We start from the raw sequence: 20,051 nt of genomic DNA on the forward strand, positions 1-20,051 counted from the left end.
CAAATGATGCTGTTCATTTGTTGTTGTGTTCATGATAAGAATGATTTTTTAAGACAGTTGAGTTTTTGGTTTCGAATCGACAATGTGTGTTGACCAGTGAAGTACAGTCATCTAATTGGCATGAGGGAAGCATTTTCTTTGGGGTAAATTGGTTGCATGCTGTTGTGATCAGTAGTTCAGCTACAAATAATGTTATTTTCACATTTTAGTTTCCCTAAGTTTCAGAGAGAAGAGGCAAAACCATTACTTACTGCAGTAACATTTAATCTAGGTAAAGGACGATGTTTGGGAAAAACAGTGATCATCAGTTGACTGTAAAGTAAACTAGGTCTAGAGCAGTTTGTTCAGTAATTGTTCCATTCATTATCTGGAATTGGTAGCTATCTACATGCTGCACAGTGTCCAACGAGTTGAACCGCCGCTTTCCTTTTTTTTTGAGCTATGTGGTGGTAGGTTGTCTAGAGTGGTGGAATAGATTAAATTGTATTTTGATAAAGAAATGGAGGCTACTGATAATATTTTTCATATAGTTGTATGAAGCCAGTGGTACTAGCCCCACATACAGACAGTTTTGGTTACTGATTTGGGAGTTCATGTTTTAGAACTGTAGGAAGCAAGGAAAAGCATTATTTTCTGCTTAAAGAATGGACTGCTTTGAATATCCATGTTTATTGTAACCTGTCTATTTTGGTGTGGTGAGCTGCCAAAATTTGAGGTGGAAGAGATTTGCTTCATTGTGTAGTGAGTAAGTTGAATGTGGCAGTGGCAACTACCATTTTCGTTTCTTTTTTTCCCCAGAAAGACCAAAGGAAGTTTGATTCAGAGAACACTTTAGCACTAGAAGATAGCAAATGTATGCAAGGAATGACAGAATAAAAATGCATAATATTTTTCAGCATAAAAAAAAAAAAAAAAATCAAAAAGCGTGTTATGTAACAACCATCTGTCCAGGTAAGCTACAGAAATGACAACAGCTTCAAAAAGAAAGAGGAAAGCCTCAAGGTGAATGGATTCTTGATTCTCTTGCTGCAACGAATGACAGTTGCAGATAACAAGGCGAGAACCATAGTGGTAATGACCTCGGAAATACCTCAGACGTTGCCATCAGAGAAAAGCACTTGAAGTAGCCCTGAAGAAACAGATTATAAATTTTGCCAGCCATACTGGAGCTAGATTGTCAGGAGTGTCCCAGGGAAGTGTGATAGGATCGCTTTTATTGTCTATATACATAAATGACCTGACGGATAGGGTGAGCAGCAATTTATGGCTGTTTGCTGTGGTGTACAGGAAGATGATGTCGTCTAGTGGCTATACGAGTATAGAAGATGACTTGGACAGAATTTCTAGTTGGTGTGGTGAACAGCAGCTTGCTCTAAATGTAGAAAAATGTAAGTTAATGTGGATAAGTGGGAAAAAGAACAGCTTGACACAGTCACATCAGTAAAATATCTGTGCTTAATTTTACAAAGTGATACGAAATAGAATGAGCATATCAGGTTGGTAGAGGGGAAGATTAATGCTCGACTTCATTTCTTTGGGAGAATTTTGGGTAAATGTGGTTCATTCATAAAGGAGACTGTGTATAGAATGGCAGTACTACACATTCTTGAATACTGTTTGAGTAATTGGGATACCCACCATATCGAATTAAAAGAAGACATTGAAGAAATTCAGAGGCATGCTCCTAACAGGCTCAATCAGCAGGCAAGTGTTATGGAGATGCTTTGAGAACTCAAATGAGAAGCCCTGTACGGAAGACACCGCTCTTTTTGCAAGGCACTATTGCAGAAATTTAGAGAACTGGGATGTGAGGCCAATTGCAGAACAACACCACTGCAGCCAACATACATTTCACAACATAAGGGCCACAAACATAACATGGGAGAAATTAGGGCTCATACAGAGGCATATGGACAGTCATTTCTCTCTCTCTCTCTCTCTCTCTCTCTCTCTCTCTCTCTCTCTATATTTGAAAGTGGAACAGGGATGGAAATGACAAGTAGTAGTACAAGGTATCCTCAAATGTAGATGTCGATGCATATGTAGGAATAATCTGTGGTCACTAGTTTGAATCCAGTGTGCCATCATCAATGGAGGGGGAATCTTTGACAACACTAGCCATTTGTACTAGCAAAATGCCAGAAAAATCATTAAACAAATGTTGGCCAAAGAACCGGAGGCAGAGACAGTAGACAGCAGGCAGTTTGTCAATGTTGTTGTTGTGGTTTTCAGTCCTGAGACTGGTTTGATGCAGCTCTCCATGCTACTCTATCCTGTGCAAGCTTCTTCATCTCCCAATACGTACTGCAGCCTACATCCTTCTGAATCTGTTTAGTGTATTCATCTCTTGGTCTCCCTCTACGATTTTTACCCTCCACGCTGCCCTCCAATACTAAATTGGTGATCCCTTGATGACTCATAAAATGCCCTACCAATCGATCCCTTCTTCTAGTCAAGTTGTGCCACAAACTCCTCTTCTCCCCAATCCTATTCAATACCTCCTCATTAGTTATGTGATCTACCCATCTAATCTTCAGCATTCTTCTGTAGCACCACATTTCAAAAGCTTCTATCCTCTTCTTGTCCAAACTATTTATCGTCCATGTTTCACTTCCATACATGGCTACACTCCATACAAATACTTTCAGAAACGACTTCCTGACACTTAAATCTATACTCGATTTTAACAAATTTCTCTTCTTCAGAAATGCTTTCCTTGCCATTGCCAGTCTACATTTTTATATCCTCTCTACTTCGACCATCATCAGTTATTTTGCTCCCCAAATAGCAAAACTCCTTTGCTACTTTAAGTGTCTCATTTCCTAATCTAATTCCCTCAGCATCACCTGACTTAATTCGACTACATTCCATTATCCTCGTTTTGCTTTTGTTGATGTTCATCTTATATCCTCCCTTCAAGACACTATCCATTCCGTTCAACTGCTCTTCCAAGTCCTTTGCTGTCTCTGACAGAATTACAATGTCATCGGCGAACCTTAATGTTTTTATTTCTTCTCCAAGGATTTTAATACCTACTCCGAATTTTTCTTTTGTTTCCTTTACTGCTTGCTCAATATACAGATTGAATAACATTGGGGAGAGGCTACAACCCTGTCTCGCTCCCTTCCCAACCACTGCTTCCCTTTCATTCCTCTCAACTCTTATAACTGCCATCTGGTTTCTGTACAAATTGTAAATAGCCTTTCGCTCCATGAGCAAAAAAGCCTCAATAATTTTGACATTTGGTTTGTTAGGCTGACCTGCAGCATACATTTTATTAGCCAGTCGTGTTACAACCTCAACACTTGATACCAAAATAGATGGATTGATAGGAGGGAACTGGACTTACAACTATCACTAGTGATGACTATTTTCATGATGGAGATAATGCAAGCTGTCAATGGTAGCTTACATTCATTAAAATCATGGGCACTGTGTCATTTAGAGGATGAAAAGAGAGCACAAAAAGAGACAGCAAGAAGAAATATAATTACCACTATTAATAAAGCAACCACAATGGCAAAGCCAATTTTGAGATGAGTCAGAAAATTGTACTGACTATGCTCACGGTGAGTAATAACTTGAAGCTAAAACTAAATCCCAATTGTAAACTACAAGTTTGGAGTCAGTTTTTAATACCACATGAAATTTGCATTTTACCCACCCCTTTTGCTGCAGCAGGTCATAACAACACACAGCAACTAATTAATATTTATCTCTTTGTATAATGTTGTTACCTCAGTTAAAATAATGGCACAGATACAAGGTTTTTGCGCAAACCTGAACATGAGACTAACAATGGATGTGGACATGGATATGTATCAGTGGGTGATTGCATCTAAAATGAAAAAGACTGCCATTCTTAGGCTTGAAGAAATGTATATTTTACTTACCTTCTCTCAGTACATTCTGCGGATTTCTGCGGCGAATCCTATTATTGGGCACACAGCTGGTGTCGACACTGGTCCTTGTTGTAGGCGAACTTTCAATCGTGTCTGCATGCTCCACGATAACAAATGAATCAGGAAGGCTAGTATCACTTTTGCTCGCACGAATCCTAGCACCCTCCTCACCCACTGCCACGACTCCACCAGCGGGCAGAGGCCCGTCGAGACCCGCCGAGTTGCTGTCGCTCTCCGACAGAGCTGCCGACATTATCAGCGTGCTGCCTTCACTTTTGCGGAACTGTGGGTTAGCACGAGCTGACGACCTGCGGCGCAACACCACCAGCGAGTCTGAGGAGTCTGTGCTAGCGCCTCTGACGGCGTGCTGTCGGTGCAAGTCGCCCTTGTGGAGGCGCTCGGCCTGACAGGGTGAAACTTCGCGCACCTCGTCCTTCCCAGCTTCCTTTCCCACATCGGAGTTGTCAGGATCGTTAGCACTAACAGACCTCTCCCTGGAACGTGTGTCACTAGTCTTAGCAGTGACACTGTCTTCTGTAAACACTTCCTCTTCTTGAGGTACCTTATCATCATCACTGCAGGCTTCTTTCTCTTCTATGCTGGCAGCTTCTAGTTCCTTCTTAGATGTGTCACAAGCTGCCTCAGGTGCATCCTCATCTGACAAACTGCTCTCAGAGCCACTCTTATTTAGCAAACCTGTTTGGAAAACAAACCAATCTTTTAAAGTCAGCAACACATCTACATGACAATAGCAGTCAAAAAATTATGAGACTTAGCAGTACTTATGACACAAGAGATAAATTTACTTACCAACAGCCAGAACAAGAACAACTGCAGGAAGATTGACAAAGAAGTTTAAAAATGCAGTTGAATTTCTAGCTTTCATAACTCTTGAAAAATTCTTTACCCTACAGAGAAAAAGGAAGGTCAAGGGAAAAATAACACAAGGTGCTGAAGGAAAGTAAAAGCCACTCCATAATTCCGATCAGGTGATACACACGGCACAAGAAATGAGGTATTATTGAAGCAGTTGATATATTTAATTAGAGATGATAAAATATGACCATATCCATTGTAGTAGATAATATGTTTAAGATTTAGATGTGATGTGAAATCCTTTGATAAATTTCTTTAATTTTTGTATCTGCATCAGATTTAAAGTTTTTAATAGTGTTTTACACAATGGAAAAGCTAGGATGGAAGTGTGGGCACTGTGGTTTCAGTTGCCTGAGACTGCAGTCATGTGTGTGAGTTGCATTTGCGTGAGTGCGTGAGCGGTGAGCGCGTATATGTGTGTATTGTTGGCAAAGGCCATTGGCCGAAAGCTTTAAGTGTCAAAATCTTTTTGTTGTGCCTATCTGCGACTCAGCATCTCTGCTATGTGGTGCATGGCAACTTTTCTTCACATAATATTGTTAATGGTGTTTTACATTGTTGTCTTTGAGAACTGACAGTTTTAACTTAAAAGGAATTTGTTAGCAAAGTATGTTCGAACAGTTTCTTAGTCTCAGCTGGCAGACCACTGTTCTACATGCTCTCTGCCTGGTGTAAATTTTATGGAATGACTGACAGAATGGCCATTGTTTCTTCCTTTGTCTACAGCAGTGACCTAATTCTTTGTGGAGCATTTTGAGGACTGTCTTAAATTTGGATCACATTCATCCATCCTCCTCCTCTTGTTTGTTGATGAGGACATTTTTGATTTGGCTGCATGGTGCTGAAACTCCTCCATGGTCTAAATATGATGATACACAGATTTACAATAACTTACAATCAGAACCATTTGGAGGACTCCAAGATTAAAACTCTATATATGAAAGGGAGGCAGAGACTGACTCATCATTGCCCAGCCCAAACCACTAAGGACAGAAACTTGAAATTTCCAGAGGTGTGTTGTTCTTGTACAGTAGGTGTTGTTTAAGAAGGGATTTTTCAATATTCCACCCCTAAGGGGCTGAAAGGCTTTTTGAAAATATGTCACTATTATGGCAATTTTGAAGCTGGACCTATGAAAATTGGTATTAGGTTTCTTCAGTCAGAAATAAAGAACACGTTTCAGCACTTTAAGAAATTTAGCCACTATGGGGGTGAAATAGTGGGTGGAAGCTTCTTTTGAAAATAAATCATTATTAGAGAACAACTGAAGTATTTTTAAAGTTACGTCTATGAAAATTTGTATATGACTTTTCAGTTACAATCAAAATTTGGAAATTTAACCCCTAAGGGTGTAAAATAGGAGATGAAATGTTTTAACAAAATAATTCATTGTGAAAGCTTTTTTTAAAGCTAAATGTGTTAAAATTTGAATTTAGCGTATCAGCTGGAAATAAAGAAATATATGTTTCACTGTTTAAGGAAACTCAACCCCTATGAGGGTGAAATTGGGGATGGAAGTCTGTATGGAAATATTTCATTATGCAGTCATTTTGAAGCTAAACCCATGAAAATTTCTATTTGGCTTCTCTATTAGAAATAAAAAAAAAACATATGCATTTCACTGTTTTTGGAAGTTCAACCCCTAAGGGGGTGAAATAGTGGCTGAAATGTTTTATGAAAATATTTCATTGTGAAAGCATTTTTAAAGCTAAATCTTTGAACATTGGTATTTGGCTTCTCAGTTAGAAATGAAACAATACGTGTTTCGCTGTTTTCGTTTTTGAAAATTCAAGCTCTAAGGGGAGTGAAATAGGGCCAGACTGATACATTCACTCATCATTGTCCAGCTCAAACCTGTAAGGACAGAAACTTGCTTGATGTTTGGACAGGGTGTTGATCTTATACTGTAGGCATCGTTTGAGAAGGGATTGTTTGAAATTCCATTCCTAACAGGGTGCAATAGGGGATGAATGACTTTTTCAAAATAGTTCACCATTAAGACAATTTTGCTGTAGAATTAAAAATATTGGTGTTTGGTATCTCAGTCAGAAATAAAAAAATACATGTTTTCACTTTTTTGGATATTCAATCACTAAGGGGGCAAAATAGTGCATGAATTTTTTAAAAAATAAATCATTATTAAAGAACTACTAAAGATTTTAAAGCTACTTCTATGAAAATTGGTATCTGACTTCTCATTCAGAAATTAAAAAAAACCACCTGTTTCACTGTTTTTGAATATTCAACCCCTGAAGGGTGAAACAGGGGAGAAAGATTTTAAGAAAATATTGCATTATATTAAAAAAGTTTTAGAACTAAATCCACACAAACTGGTATTTCATTTCTTGGTTACCTTGGTTACATATAAAGAAATATGTGTTGGGGGGGGGGGAGTTTCTACAGAAATATCACCATAAAAATGCAAGAGGCACAATTAACAAAAACCATGGACTCCAACTACCAGAATTGCTTTTTTGATCAGAAGTGCATTCAGAAAAGACCATGCTTCCATGATCTTAATTAGCATGACTACTTTAGAAGGTGTTGCAATTTGAGAACAACAGAAAAATTCTATTAAAGACAAACAGAAAAATCCCTGCAGACATACAGTGTACGCAAGTGAAGTGGTGGACGCTAAGCTAGTACTGAAATAAATTTGTCCACGAAGAATAATTTTGGTGAATGATAGTCTCTTGACGATGCTACTAAAACAACTCAAGAAGACAAATGATGTATCACACCTGGTAAAAGAAAGTCATTCTCTCAGGATCTTTTAGATTTATATCATTAATTATAGCTGCATCAGCTGAGATGTTCAATTATACACCCAAGATCCAAACATTGTGCAGAAACCCGATTTCCTCACAGTGTATAAAATGTCCTAACAATTTAAAGGTATGCAAAGGTGTGATGAATGTGACAACTGCTGATATTTTGACAGTTGCATAACTCATCATTTTCAAGGCTCAAATGCAATGACAGAGTGCTGTGCAAGGAAATTTAAAACCTCAGTAGGTGGTAAGTAAGAATGCTGTATACTTTCCAGTGAACTATATATCAGCAGGAGCTAGGTGGCGATCTTTAGCTTCTAGAACTTCCTGCAGTCTCCCATCTTTTTTGTGGTGGGCAGGACATTATCTTGCCATGACAACAATCGAGACAGTAGCGAGTGCACAAGAGCAGTAGTGCGGCAGACTCGGTCGAGTGAACATGTAGTGAAAGAGCTGTGAATCACAAATATGTGAAGTTAGCTTAAGTCTTTAATAATGCATTAATGGGAATATGTTGTTGGAATAGGAATGTAGAATCATCCGTGGCTTCACTGTGGTGAATGACATTCTATAATTATCCATATCATTAAAGTCAATGACTGCAGTGCAGTCCAAAGTGTTTTTCATTGTTTGAAGATAAATTAATTAATATTATTTTATTCTGGAGGGGTCTTACCATATTTCACAATTGATTTTGTAGTAAACAGCTGCTTATGCCAAGGTCAGTCAGGCTGCAGTTTCATTTTTTTATGCACATCATGATTGAAGTAAATCTCTTTCCATATAGTCCAATTTCCAACCATTAGGAACATAGTCAGAAATTTTAAAATTATAGACTTGCAAGTGGCATTCATGCCATGGTGCAATTTTCAGACTTAACAAGCACAGAAAGGAAACTTACTGAACTACGCAAGGCAACGATAGGGTATGTACTTTGCGTGTGAACATTGACAGTTACTGACACATGCACAAGAAGTGTCGTGTGTCAAAGCATGAACACCACCAGCAAACAGAAAACATGATGGATTACAGTGGCACAAAACATCATATCGCAACACATCAATGATGGTAGCACAGCAGAGTGAGCTACATTCTCAACCAGAAACAAGAGTGAGTGTCAAAAGAAAGCTTTATTGCTTCATTGGGTTGCATGTGGCATTACTGCTTAGCCACTGTTGAGGAGAAGTGCATTTTGTGGATCTGTTGTGAATAAGATAATGCATTACATCAGAAAATAAGAATCAAGTTAATGAGACTCGAGTACTAGGAAGTCATGGATGAAAATATCAAGAGAGGTAGTGAAAGTAAGTTAAACAAATTGGGAACCGAAATTGTCATGGCTAAGACAAAGGTAGATGCAGACTGAGGAATTACAGAAGTGTCGGGAACTACTGCAACAGAATCTTATTTCATGGACGATGCAGGGGAAGTGAAAGACAGTAGTATATAAATCTTGTGGGCATGGTTAGAAATTTTATAAAATAAAGGAAATAAGACAGAACAAGAACTTACACATATAAGCACTGGCAGCCAAGGGCATTTAGATATGCGAACACTCTTAGTATCAATAATGGGAGAGATGGAGGAGAACACGTCCTACTTGAAAGGAATAGATAAAAATGTAGATGAAAACACTCAACACCTTGATAAAAAGATAGATGAAAACACTAAACGCCCTGTTAAAAATAAAGATGATGAGACTAGAATACTTCATAAAAAGATATGGAGAAAAAACAGCTGGAATGAAACAAGTAAAAAGTCAGTGAGCAGATTTCGTCACTAACTGGTATGAACAGATCGAAAAATATGAGGAACGAAGTCATGTGTACAAATAAAACATCCTGCAGATTGGAGGAGTTGTGATGGGCTACACCAAAAGTAACAGCAAGCTCAACACATGGCTAATCTCTATACAATATGAGTCAAAAAACTTAGCAAAAAAGGTAACTAAAATTAATGACAGAAGTGAGACAAAAATCACCAAGGTCAAGACAGAATTAACAACGGCTGCTAGCACAGTGACAACTGATGATAAAAACTTGGGTAACATTGTAATGGATATTTGCAGAAAGAAGCTGGAAACCTCACTACAAGAGCAAATAATGTGGTATTAACTGGTTTGGAAGAAGTACAAGCTTTCAACAGAGATTGCAAAAGGTTCCAATCAGGAGTAAGACTACACCCAATGACATTTTTATGCACGTCTAAAGGAGCACTCTCCAAGAAATGGGCAGACGTAAAAAAGATAGATCACATTGTGAGGCAAATGGAAGATGGAACAGCCAACTGAACAGATTCTCTAAATCTAGACAGTATGATGTATGATGAGTTTGAAAAAGCTTTCATAGAGAAATCTTGGCCACAAGAAATGCAAGAAGAGGTCAAGGATTAACTCAGGCTACAAACATACAACAGACAGACAGATGGGTTGCTAGTTGGCACGCTGGGAAACTCACTAGAATTAAAAAGACATCTGGTCACACCAATGGGAGAGAAAACAAGAGGGTGGGCAATGAACAGAGCACTGGCACAATATGGAGATATTTCATATGGTCTTAAGACAGAAAACATATATAACTGGATAGATAAAATATCCACTCACCAAGCGGCAGCAGGAGAACACACATACATGAAAGATGTTACAGTCTGCTAGCTTTTGGAGCCAGTGGCGGCTCCTCCTGGCAGAAGGGCTGAAGGGGAAGGAAGGTCAAGGAAAAGGGCTGGTAAAACCCCGACCCATGGTTCTAGGTGACTTTTGGAAACTCTACCTCTTTTCCTAAACCTCACCATCCTTTTCCTTCACTCTTCTTCCTTCTCCTTCAACTCTTCTGCCAGAAGAAGCATCCACTGGCTCCAAAAGCTAGCAAACTGTAATAGCTTTTATATTTTTGTTCTCTTGACACCATTTCATGAGTACATATTTTATCTATCCAATCATATTTTCAAAAACTGGTTATTTTCACTGTGACTGAGAAAGAAGAGCAAGCAACATTTATACCAAAATGTGTAGAAGAAAGAGCGCAACAGGAAGGCCTTGATAATAATGGGAATAACTGAGGCCTGAACTACTGAAATCATGAATACAGAAGTGAATGGCTAGCACCTCAGTGGGGCAGCAACAAGCAGCGACACAAAATGTGGAATGACGGGCGGCAGGAAGGCACAAGTGGTTACATGAGGGAAGGTTTCTAAGGCTGCAGTGAATACATCAACTTCAGCGTGGGCTTTCACGCACACAAACAGGAGATGATACAACTGGCAGACGAAGTGAGGCATGAAGAGCACCATGAGAAATGGGGACAGCAGAAACGAAATTTTGTAGGTAACGAGAGGAAATACATTGCACCAAAAGGAGAGGCAGAATAAAAATATGCCATTCTGTACTATAAAGAATGGAAGACGTAACGTGGAAATGAAAGATGTTTAGAGAAATAAAGTTAAATAATTACTCAAGGATATGCATAATGCTGCAAAGCAGTAAGAGAATAGTAATGAAATAAGTAACAATATAGTGCCTACCATGAGATGTGAATGAAAACAAGACGAACATCACAACATTATCTAAGATGTTACCCACAAATACAGGTGTACCACATGTATGCATGTTGCATGTTGCACCTCCACAACCAGATCTAACAGTAATGATGTGAAAATAAATGCTATGAGAAAGAAAGTATGAACTGGAAAAAGGAAGATTTATGTGAAGAAAATAATTTTTTTTGGAGTCCCTGTGTTCTTTGAAAGAGAAGGAATTAGAAGCTACCAAAACGAGAATGACAGAGTTAGAAAAGGAAAAAAGTTCAACTTCGAAAATCAATCAGACATAGTGAGGAGACAGGAAGAAAGGTGATGGCGCAAAATCCACCAGTTTCAAGTGGATTCAATTTAGAACACTATATCAAAAAGAAAGTGAATGACAATGACACAAACAAAACTTCAAACAAGGCTGTGGGGAAAGCACGATGACGAAAACAGAATCAATATAAATGGAAATGCGGACATTAAAGAATGACAAGGGTATTTGCCATACTCCCATGGAGGAAGAGAAAGAAGAGAAAATTATGGCAAGATATGTGAAGGATAAGTGGAGAAAATGACGACACTGCATAATTGGGTTGCGCTCTCGCACAAAGACACCAATGACAAGGAGCATTACATTTGTTTCTAAAACATTAAATGTGGCACAAAGGAATTATTTACAAATTGAAAAGAGGTGTTGGATATCATATACTTTGTCAACAAGTTTCATATAATCGATAGCGGCCCAGTACTTGCAACCTCTCTAGACTCGCTGGCGCTTGCAGTGCCGCCATATGGCACGGACAGAGTGAGACTTGCAGATCGCACCAGCCGAGTCAGCTACAGGTCATGAGCAAAGTCAGATTAGAATAGCCTCCAGCTCACTAGGTTCACAGCTTCTAGTTCACACATGTATTACTCATGTAATACCATTACTGTGTTATCTTGCATTTTGTATAATCCAGTTAATGAGTCATTTGTATTAAAGAAAGACAGCTGTTATTAGTTATGATCCTGGAGCGCAGTGGTTAAGTAAAAGTTATTTACTAAAGGATTCCAGTACTAATTATTATAAAATGTTCCAGATTCCTACAAACACCCTGCTCGTGCTAGCCTCTATCATCCCACTGCAAATCCCAGGGGTACCGATTGAAAAGCATCTTGCATTTGTGTGAGGTCATGACATGCTGCCATCGACAGCATTTCAATGCCCTGACCACTTCTGGCAGAGTGTGTATGTTGATTTCACTAGACCATTCCAGGGAGCAATGTCGTTGCTAGCTGTTGACGCCCTCTCTAACTTTATATATGTGGCACAAATGGTTACAGCTACTATCCATTCCCTGACCATCATAACTGCAATAGAGAGGGCGACTTCCACCTTAGTTTCTGACAACATCCCTCTATTCACAGAACCTGCATTTCAGGATTTTTATAAAGACAATGGGCACTAAGCAGCTTACCATCGCCTCCTTCCAGCTCATGTTCAATTTGGAAGCTGAGCATACGGACAGGACCTACAAAAATGCAGATGTGCAATATAATGATGACAGCTGACACTGGGAAGACAATCACCAGCTTCCACACCACCTAATGGTCCAACAGTGTGAATGGACGTAGCCTGACTAAAATTTTACATGGGCGCAGACCTCACACCCTCTCCGACCTGCTGAGCCCAACTCAGTAGACTCACTGCCCATGCACACAGCCATAGTACCTCGTGGGCTCCCATGCGTAGCCTTATACTTTCAGCTGGGACTGCAGGACAGCCAATGTGCCATCGGCAGCAGTAGAGGGCAACAAATGTTTGAAATCGCAGTCGGCCAGAAACAGCTGGTCCGGCATCCGAATGAGCTCTGTCTGCGAGACATACCTCTTGTTCATTCCATTTAGCTGCTGACTGGCTGCTATCTACACAACCATACACAGGACATGCCTACCCAACAGCCTGTCTGCTGCCCCTGCAACCTCAGCTCTGTCTTAGGCGTAAACAGCAGATTGACAGTGACCAGCAATTGGAGGCAATGGAGTTGGAACCACTTCCATCCCACTAGCCACCACAAGCTCTCACCAACACCAGTTACGCCTCCCCACACAATCAACAGAGGTGGAGCATTTTCAGACTTAGGTGCCCATGGAGGCCAAGTCATCCTCATCTCCAATATAGTCGGCATCCACTCCCTTAAGGCAAGACCAAGCTGTGACCCAAATCCCATTGATCAATTGGAAATCCCACTGCCTGAGTTGGCATCTGATCTGGCAAGTCACGCTGAGAAACAACCACATTACACTTTGGAGGGGATTTCTGCACTTTTGAACCCCAAGTGCTGATTAAAAGTGGGGAGGGGGGTTAGAATCCAACAGTGTTTCGAATACCTCTCGTAGCCTCAGTATTGATATGGAGGACAGGTCAGAGAGTCTGAATACTCCAGCCGCAGCTTGCTCCCATGGAGGTTGCATGATTAGCAGAAAACATATTATGTGGGCCTATTTACTGACGCGAGAGTGCTGATAAATGTTGCAGCCCCACACTTGCCAGCCAGTGTTGCTACTTCACTGAAGACTTAAGTTCACACCACTAATTAGTAGGGTGTCTGACCTCGCCTGTATTATGTTTTTATTCGAGCTGCTCGCTGGAATGTTTGCATATGTGTATAATGAGTTTGCTAACCTCTGGACTTTTTTTGTTTTTGGCTAGTCAGTCATTTCATGATCTCCACTGCCATCAACCTCAGGAACTGTCCACTGGTCTTTGTTTTACTGCCAGTGTGAGTGACTCTAAACTGTGTTCCACCTACAGCCTCATAAGCCAATACGAGGCGTGTTTTTTTAAGTAAGTACCGTTTTGAAATAAAAAAAAGACGTGCTAAGATATCTCAATAATTTTATTTTTACATGAAAGCCTGTACCTTAATCTACTTTTCTACATAATTTCCGTCAATATTGAGGCACTTGTCATAATGTTGTACCAGTTTTTGAATACCCTTCTCATAGAAGTCTGCTGCCTGACTTGTTAACCCCTGCACCACCACTGTTTTGACATCATCATCGTCTTGAAGACGCTGACCGCCCAGGTGTTTCTTCAAGTGGAGGAACAGGTGGTAGTCACTGGGTGCAAGATTGGGTCTCTAAGGAGGATGTTCTAGAGTTTCCCATCGAAAAGATGTGATGAGATCTTTGGTCTGATTCACCACATGCGGACGGGCATTGTCTTGCAGTAAAACGATGCCCTTGCTCAACTTCCATGGACTGTTGCTTTGACTCTGGTGTGACGTAGGCTATCCGTGTTTCATCGCCCGTAACAATTTGACTTAAGAAATCATCACCGTCGTTGTGGTACTGCACAAGAAAAGTCAATGCACTGTCTAAATGTTTGGTTTTGTGCACATCCGTCAAAATTTTTGGTATCAAACGTGCGCACAATTTTCAGTAATTCAAGTGCTCAGTCACAATGCCATACAAAACACTATGAGAAACATTAGGAAAGTCATCCCACAAGGAGGAAATAAAGCATCTGTTTTCTCTCACCTTATTGTCCACTTCCTGCACCAAATTTTCATTAACGACCGAAGGACGCCCACTCCGTTGTTCATCATGCAAATTTGTGCGGCCATCTTTAAATGCTCTCACCCACTTTCTTACCATTCCATCACACATAATGTTTTCTCCGAAAAACTGCACAGATCTCACAATGACTATTAATCGCTTTTAGGCCTTTAGCACTAAGAAATATTATAACAGCCCGTACTTCGCAGTCGGTGGGACTCACGATTATCAGAGGCATCTTAACCACTCAGTACACAACGTAAACAAGGAAGAATCAGACTGTAGTGGTGTCAGTGCGTAGATTAAGGTACAGGCTTTCATGTAAAAATAAAATTATTGAGATATCTTAGCACGTCTTTTTTTAATTTCAAAATGGTACTTACTTAAAAAACCCGCCTCGCACACAGAACTACTGTTAGGGTGTTTTTTAAATCGGACTACAACTGGGACTACACCTCTATTTTTTATCTCTTGATGCTGACAGCCTAAAGAGTGTTATCAGAACTTGTTTACTTTCGAACTACATCAATGATGCTACTGGCTTCCCTCCATCACAGACATTGACATAATCTCTGGTGACATGTAAATTCCTTGATTTTTGCATGATATGATCACAATGTAATATGGCCAACCGTGCCACATAAAATACCTGTACCCCAGAACACCGATTATGATAGCTCCTGACAATAATGTTGGAAACTCGTCAAAAAAAATTGATCATCATTTAAAGCTAATGAGGCAAGAAAACAGTGAGAGCTATTTAGATGTAATGATCAAATATTAATTGATGCACTATGTACTCTTGTAACTCAAAGTTATTTATACCTTGGGAGTCTGCTGTAAAGTCAGCTGATATACTCATTTGCTTCACTAGATCTTGGACACGAATGTTCCTGGTGTCAGCGGGTGCACACGGTTTGCCGTCACTGGAATCCACGTCTGCAACCTCTGACACCAGATTACTATCACTTCCTTCTTTCACCAGTGGTCTTGTTTCTTCTTTTGGTACTTGGACATAATCAATGGACCACATCTGAAATTGGTAAACCACATCAGAAAGATGTAAAATGTTAATTCAAAAATTGTTTCACAATAATAAAATGTATAAATTACAAAAAGCAAAGAGAAAACATGAGGAAAGGTAAGAAATGTGTCCCCTGTGGAACATGACAAAAAGTACTGCACAGATAGAAAAACCACAATTTCGCAAAAATTTAATGAATAATGAAATTCAAATCACAGATATTTCCTTATTCTGAAATGAACATCAAGCATTACAGTCTGATACTTAGACACACACCGAGGTTATCAGTATGTTATGTAGTTCATTAAATGTAAAATGTTTACAACAGTTTTTTTCAAAATAGTGCTCATTTGAGTGACTGTATAAAGTATTGATCTTTAGCCTTATCCTTTGTGTTTTGTGCAATCTCCAGACATTGAGATTGAGGAGGAGATCCTGTCAATATTCATTCCTGATAAAATAAATTATAAAACAATAATAACTAAATGATTGCTTATACACTCACATGGAAAAGTTTTAGCCAACTGAAAGCAATTTCAATATAATGATTGTGTATTTATATTAGAGAATGAAGGCTTATTCGTTTTATTTTTATTTTTTTTGGTACTGTTCAGACATCAAAAATATAGGAGTCAAGAATCAAGTATATAAGCACTTGCATATGAGATTGGAGAACTGTAACTCATTTAATTCAAATTTGTTAAGTCAAATTAATGGTCAGTGACATGGTCCCCTATGAGGTCTATGCTGGTTTTGAAGTAGTTTCAGTGCCTATTGAAGTAAGTACTGGTTGATTCTTCACACAACTAAAGCAGTTAAAATAGAAAATACACCAAGTAAAGTATTCAGATGTCGTTTACCAAAAATTTACATGGAACATATTACGACAGTTACAAGTAAACAGGAAAGTAAAAAGTAGTTGCAATGTAGACAGATGTAAAAGACAGATTGTAGCCTTTGATATAAATTTGTAGTTTATCTTGAAGTAGAAAACAAACACGCACATGCGCGCCTGCAAAAAACACACACACACACACACACACACACACACACACACACACAGAGAGAGAGAGAGAGAGAGAGAGAGAGAGAGAGAATGTGTGTGGTGGTGATGGTGGTGGGGGGGGGGGGGGACATGTGCGCACCCATCCTATTATGAAAATTACATTACAGTTGGTTCAAACTACAAATGGTTTAAAATTTATGTACCAAAAGCTCTAAAATTCTTAAGAAGTTATTTACAATACTATAGTTGTGTAACTAATTTCATAAGAATTTTGAAGCTTTCTAAACTTAAATCTTAAACCATTTGTAGCTTGAACCAATTGTAATTTAATTTTTTGTGATAGGTCTGAGGATTGGTAGTTGGCCCAAAATCAGTCACATGGAAATGAAGGAAAGTGTTCCGGAGACTGAATGTGGACACTTTTATATAATCAATGATTGCTTACACTCACTCATGACTATACCCAGTTTTGAGAAATACTTAAGTAGTTTATTTATAAGTTGTTTATATCTTAGTTCACTATTTTGAAATCGAATTTCATAAATTGTTATGTAGAAGAAATTCAGTATTCAGTACAACAAATTATTTTGAATGTTTTCTTCATCTACACAGAACTTGCTGACACCTTTTGAATATTATGAATATTTAATTCTTCACTATAACTAAGAAAATATGACCATGACTATGATGTATAAAATGTTGCTAATTGTTATTTGTTCATACAAGCACCAGTGCTAGACCAGTCTGTGTATCAGTTACGAACTAGTCATGGAGTAGTTTTTTTGAGGCAGTTTTGTCACAGTTTTTGTACAATTTTCATACTCCATCTAAATCAGACGAGGCTATAATCAAAAATTTGGAAATACAAGTCTGCATGACATCAAAGATACAGTTTTGTTGCCTAAATGGGAAATATATCTGGACCTTGTAATGTGACAATATGCTGTCTAGTGAATGCCAGGCATAGTCGAGGAGCAACGGTAGAGAAAGTGGATGCTTATGCCATCTGTGGGCCAGAATTGAAGGCAAAGTGGAAGTGCTTCTGCCTGGTGGCAGCTAAACTAAAGAACACTATACGGGAGACAGTGTCTAGCTTGTGTTGCACTCTGACAGCGAAATAACAAAAGAATTAAACCAAATGAAATTGTTACATTTAGTAAAAATATAAATATAATATTACTTTAATATATGAAAATGACTGTAATTGAATATTGTAATGCTATGGTATTTTAATTCTAAATAGAGAGCTTGGCGTAATGTAAAATAATGTTTAGGTGTGGGGTGAATCCCTGAGAATGAGAACAGTGTACAGGTTGGCGTGTAATATTGGCGGTAGAAGTAAGCTGGCGTAGCTCTGAGGCAGAACAAGTGTTAAGTGGCGTAAAAGTGACTGCCAGTGTGTGCTATGGGACCATTTAGAAGTGAGCTGAAAACAGATATGGACTTTGTTTATCGTATGGCTACAAACTAAATTGACACTAAGGCTTGTAAGACGCAGTATTTCGACGGAGATGGGCTGTGAGCGGCAAAATAGTACGGTTTCCCACTCTGAGGTACATGGCACAGCATGGTGCAATGCTGTGTGAATTGCGACGAGTTGCTTGTATTAACGGTGAGGTGTGAAATGACCAGTAGCTGCATCCAACGGCATATTGTGATCTCAATAACTGATGAGGTCCATTGGTGAGCTCACTTCAGTAGCAACGAACTAGAAGTTATCTTACAAGAGTATTATTATGAACAGTGGTTGTTATACCGATGCCATTACCAGTACATTTATATTTTGTGAATCAGTTTGTGTAATAGTCAAACCAAGTTCCCTACAGTGGGTAAAGTTTGGAGGCAATAATAATTTTGTGGTTTAAATTGCATTCCCTGAGTGTAATCAATTATTTAAAGGAAATAGCTCATTATTACCCCATATCCAGTGATTTCTATGTGCTGCAACATCAGTGAAAAGTTATGATGCGTGAGTATCGGCATAGCTATATTACAAGAGAAAATAGTCGGAATTAATGCCGAAATTGCCAGCAGACGCCGCTTCATGCAACGGATGGAAGATGCCAGGTACTGTGCCACCTTAATTACTATCCAGCTCGATGTGGTGGCTTTTCAGTACATTGCCATAGTCTAAAATTACTCGGTCCCATCCGAGCAACATGACTCTCAATTAGGGTTTTCAGTAACTATGGTGACAAGCAGATCTATATTGTTCTTTAATTACGCGTTCAAGGAAATTGCTGCCACCACAGTACACATTGTGCCTTCAGCACAATGCAAGCTCAATAACATTAAATTCAGTCATTACAATTTGTGTAGTTTACATTAACCTAAAACAAGTTCAAATGTTTATCATGTGTGTTTATGTATTGTGAAACGATTTCAGGCTGTGGTATTGTTTTAAATGAAGAATGTCCTCCTGCTAGGCAATATCAAACATACAGAATTAAGTGCTCCCTGTTCAGTCACTTCAAAGAGATTATTAGTGTTACTACTAACCAAATATAGACATAAAAATAAGTTTGTTACGCGCCATTATCATTATTTATTCCAATAATTCCGTGCAGTAGTTGGATCACCATAGGGTGTCTATTCAAACCTACTACACGTGAGAGCCGCTTTCTGGAAGTCCGATGCCGCATGGTCTAATAATAATACAGTAAATTCGGGTAGTGGCATTGCAACCTACTCCTAAGTGAGAATAAAAAATATGACTATGAGCCAAAGTGAACAAGATTCTTTCTAGAGTTAATTAATTGGCGTCTTTTCCGGTGACTGTTCACAAGTTTAAAGCTGAAGGCTAGGTTAGAACAGAGACAGAAAATTCTGTGGTCTAACCGGGATCTGATTCTGTGACCTCTGTTTCCAGGCAAGCACTTATCGCTAAACCACCAGGTATGACTCTAGAATTAATAGTACACAACTTATGGCACCTTTCAATGTAACACCATCTACATCCTGTATATAAGGAAACGTTTTGCAGGGTCTCTCTCATTCAGAAATCATTTGAATGTTGGTGGGTTGTGAGAAGATTGTGTTACACCTCACATAAGAAATAGAAATGTCTACACAAGGATATGTTTGAATTAAACAGCAACTGTATTGTGGCCTATCAAGTCCGCAGTTCATCGTTGTACAATATTGCTACCTGCATTGGTTAGAATACCATAACTGTCATGTCAAAAAATGGAAATGAGCATATGGCATTGTGGGCCGGGAGTCCCCCATTCGGGGAAGTTCAGCTGCCGAGGGCAAGTACTTATTGCATTTGACACCCCTTTGGGCGACCTGCACGTTGGAGATGGGATGAAATGATGATGAGGACAACGCAACACCCAGTTACTGAGCAGAGAAAATCTCCTGCCCCAGCCGGGAATCGAACCCGGGCTTCTTGGTGTGGCATTCTG

The 20,051-nt window shown here is 39.1% G+C and overlaps 1 protein-coding gene across 1 annotated transcript in view; it reads right to left on the reverse strand.

Annotated features, from left to right (window-relative positions):
- Positions 1-20,051, reverse strand: part of LOC126456073 (WD repeat and FYVE domain-containing protein 3) — a 303,206-nt gene that overhangs the window by 14,892 nt on the left and 268,263 nt on the right. Inside the window, 2 exon segments of the mRNA XM_050091831.1 lie at positions 3,894-4,598; positions 15,440-15,647. Coding sequence (XP_049947788.1) covers positions 3,894-4,598; positions 15,440-15,647 — 913 coding nt within the window.

This window comes from Schistocerca serialis, chromosome 1 (genome assembly GCF_023864345.2).
Source record: "Schistocerca serialis cubense isolate TAMUIC-IGC-003099 chromosome 1, iqSchSeri2.2, whole genome shotgun sequence".
Lineage (NCBI taxonomy): Eukaryota > Metazoa > Arthropoda > Insecta > Orthoptera > Acrididae > Schistocerca > Schistocerca serialis.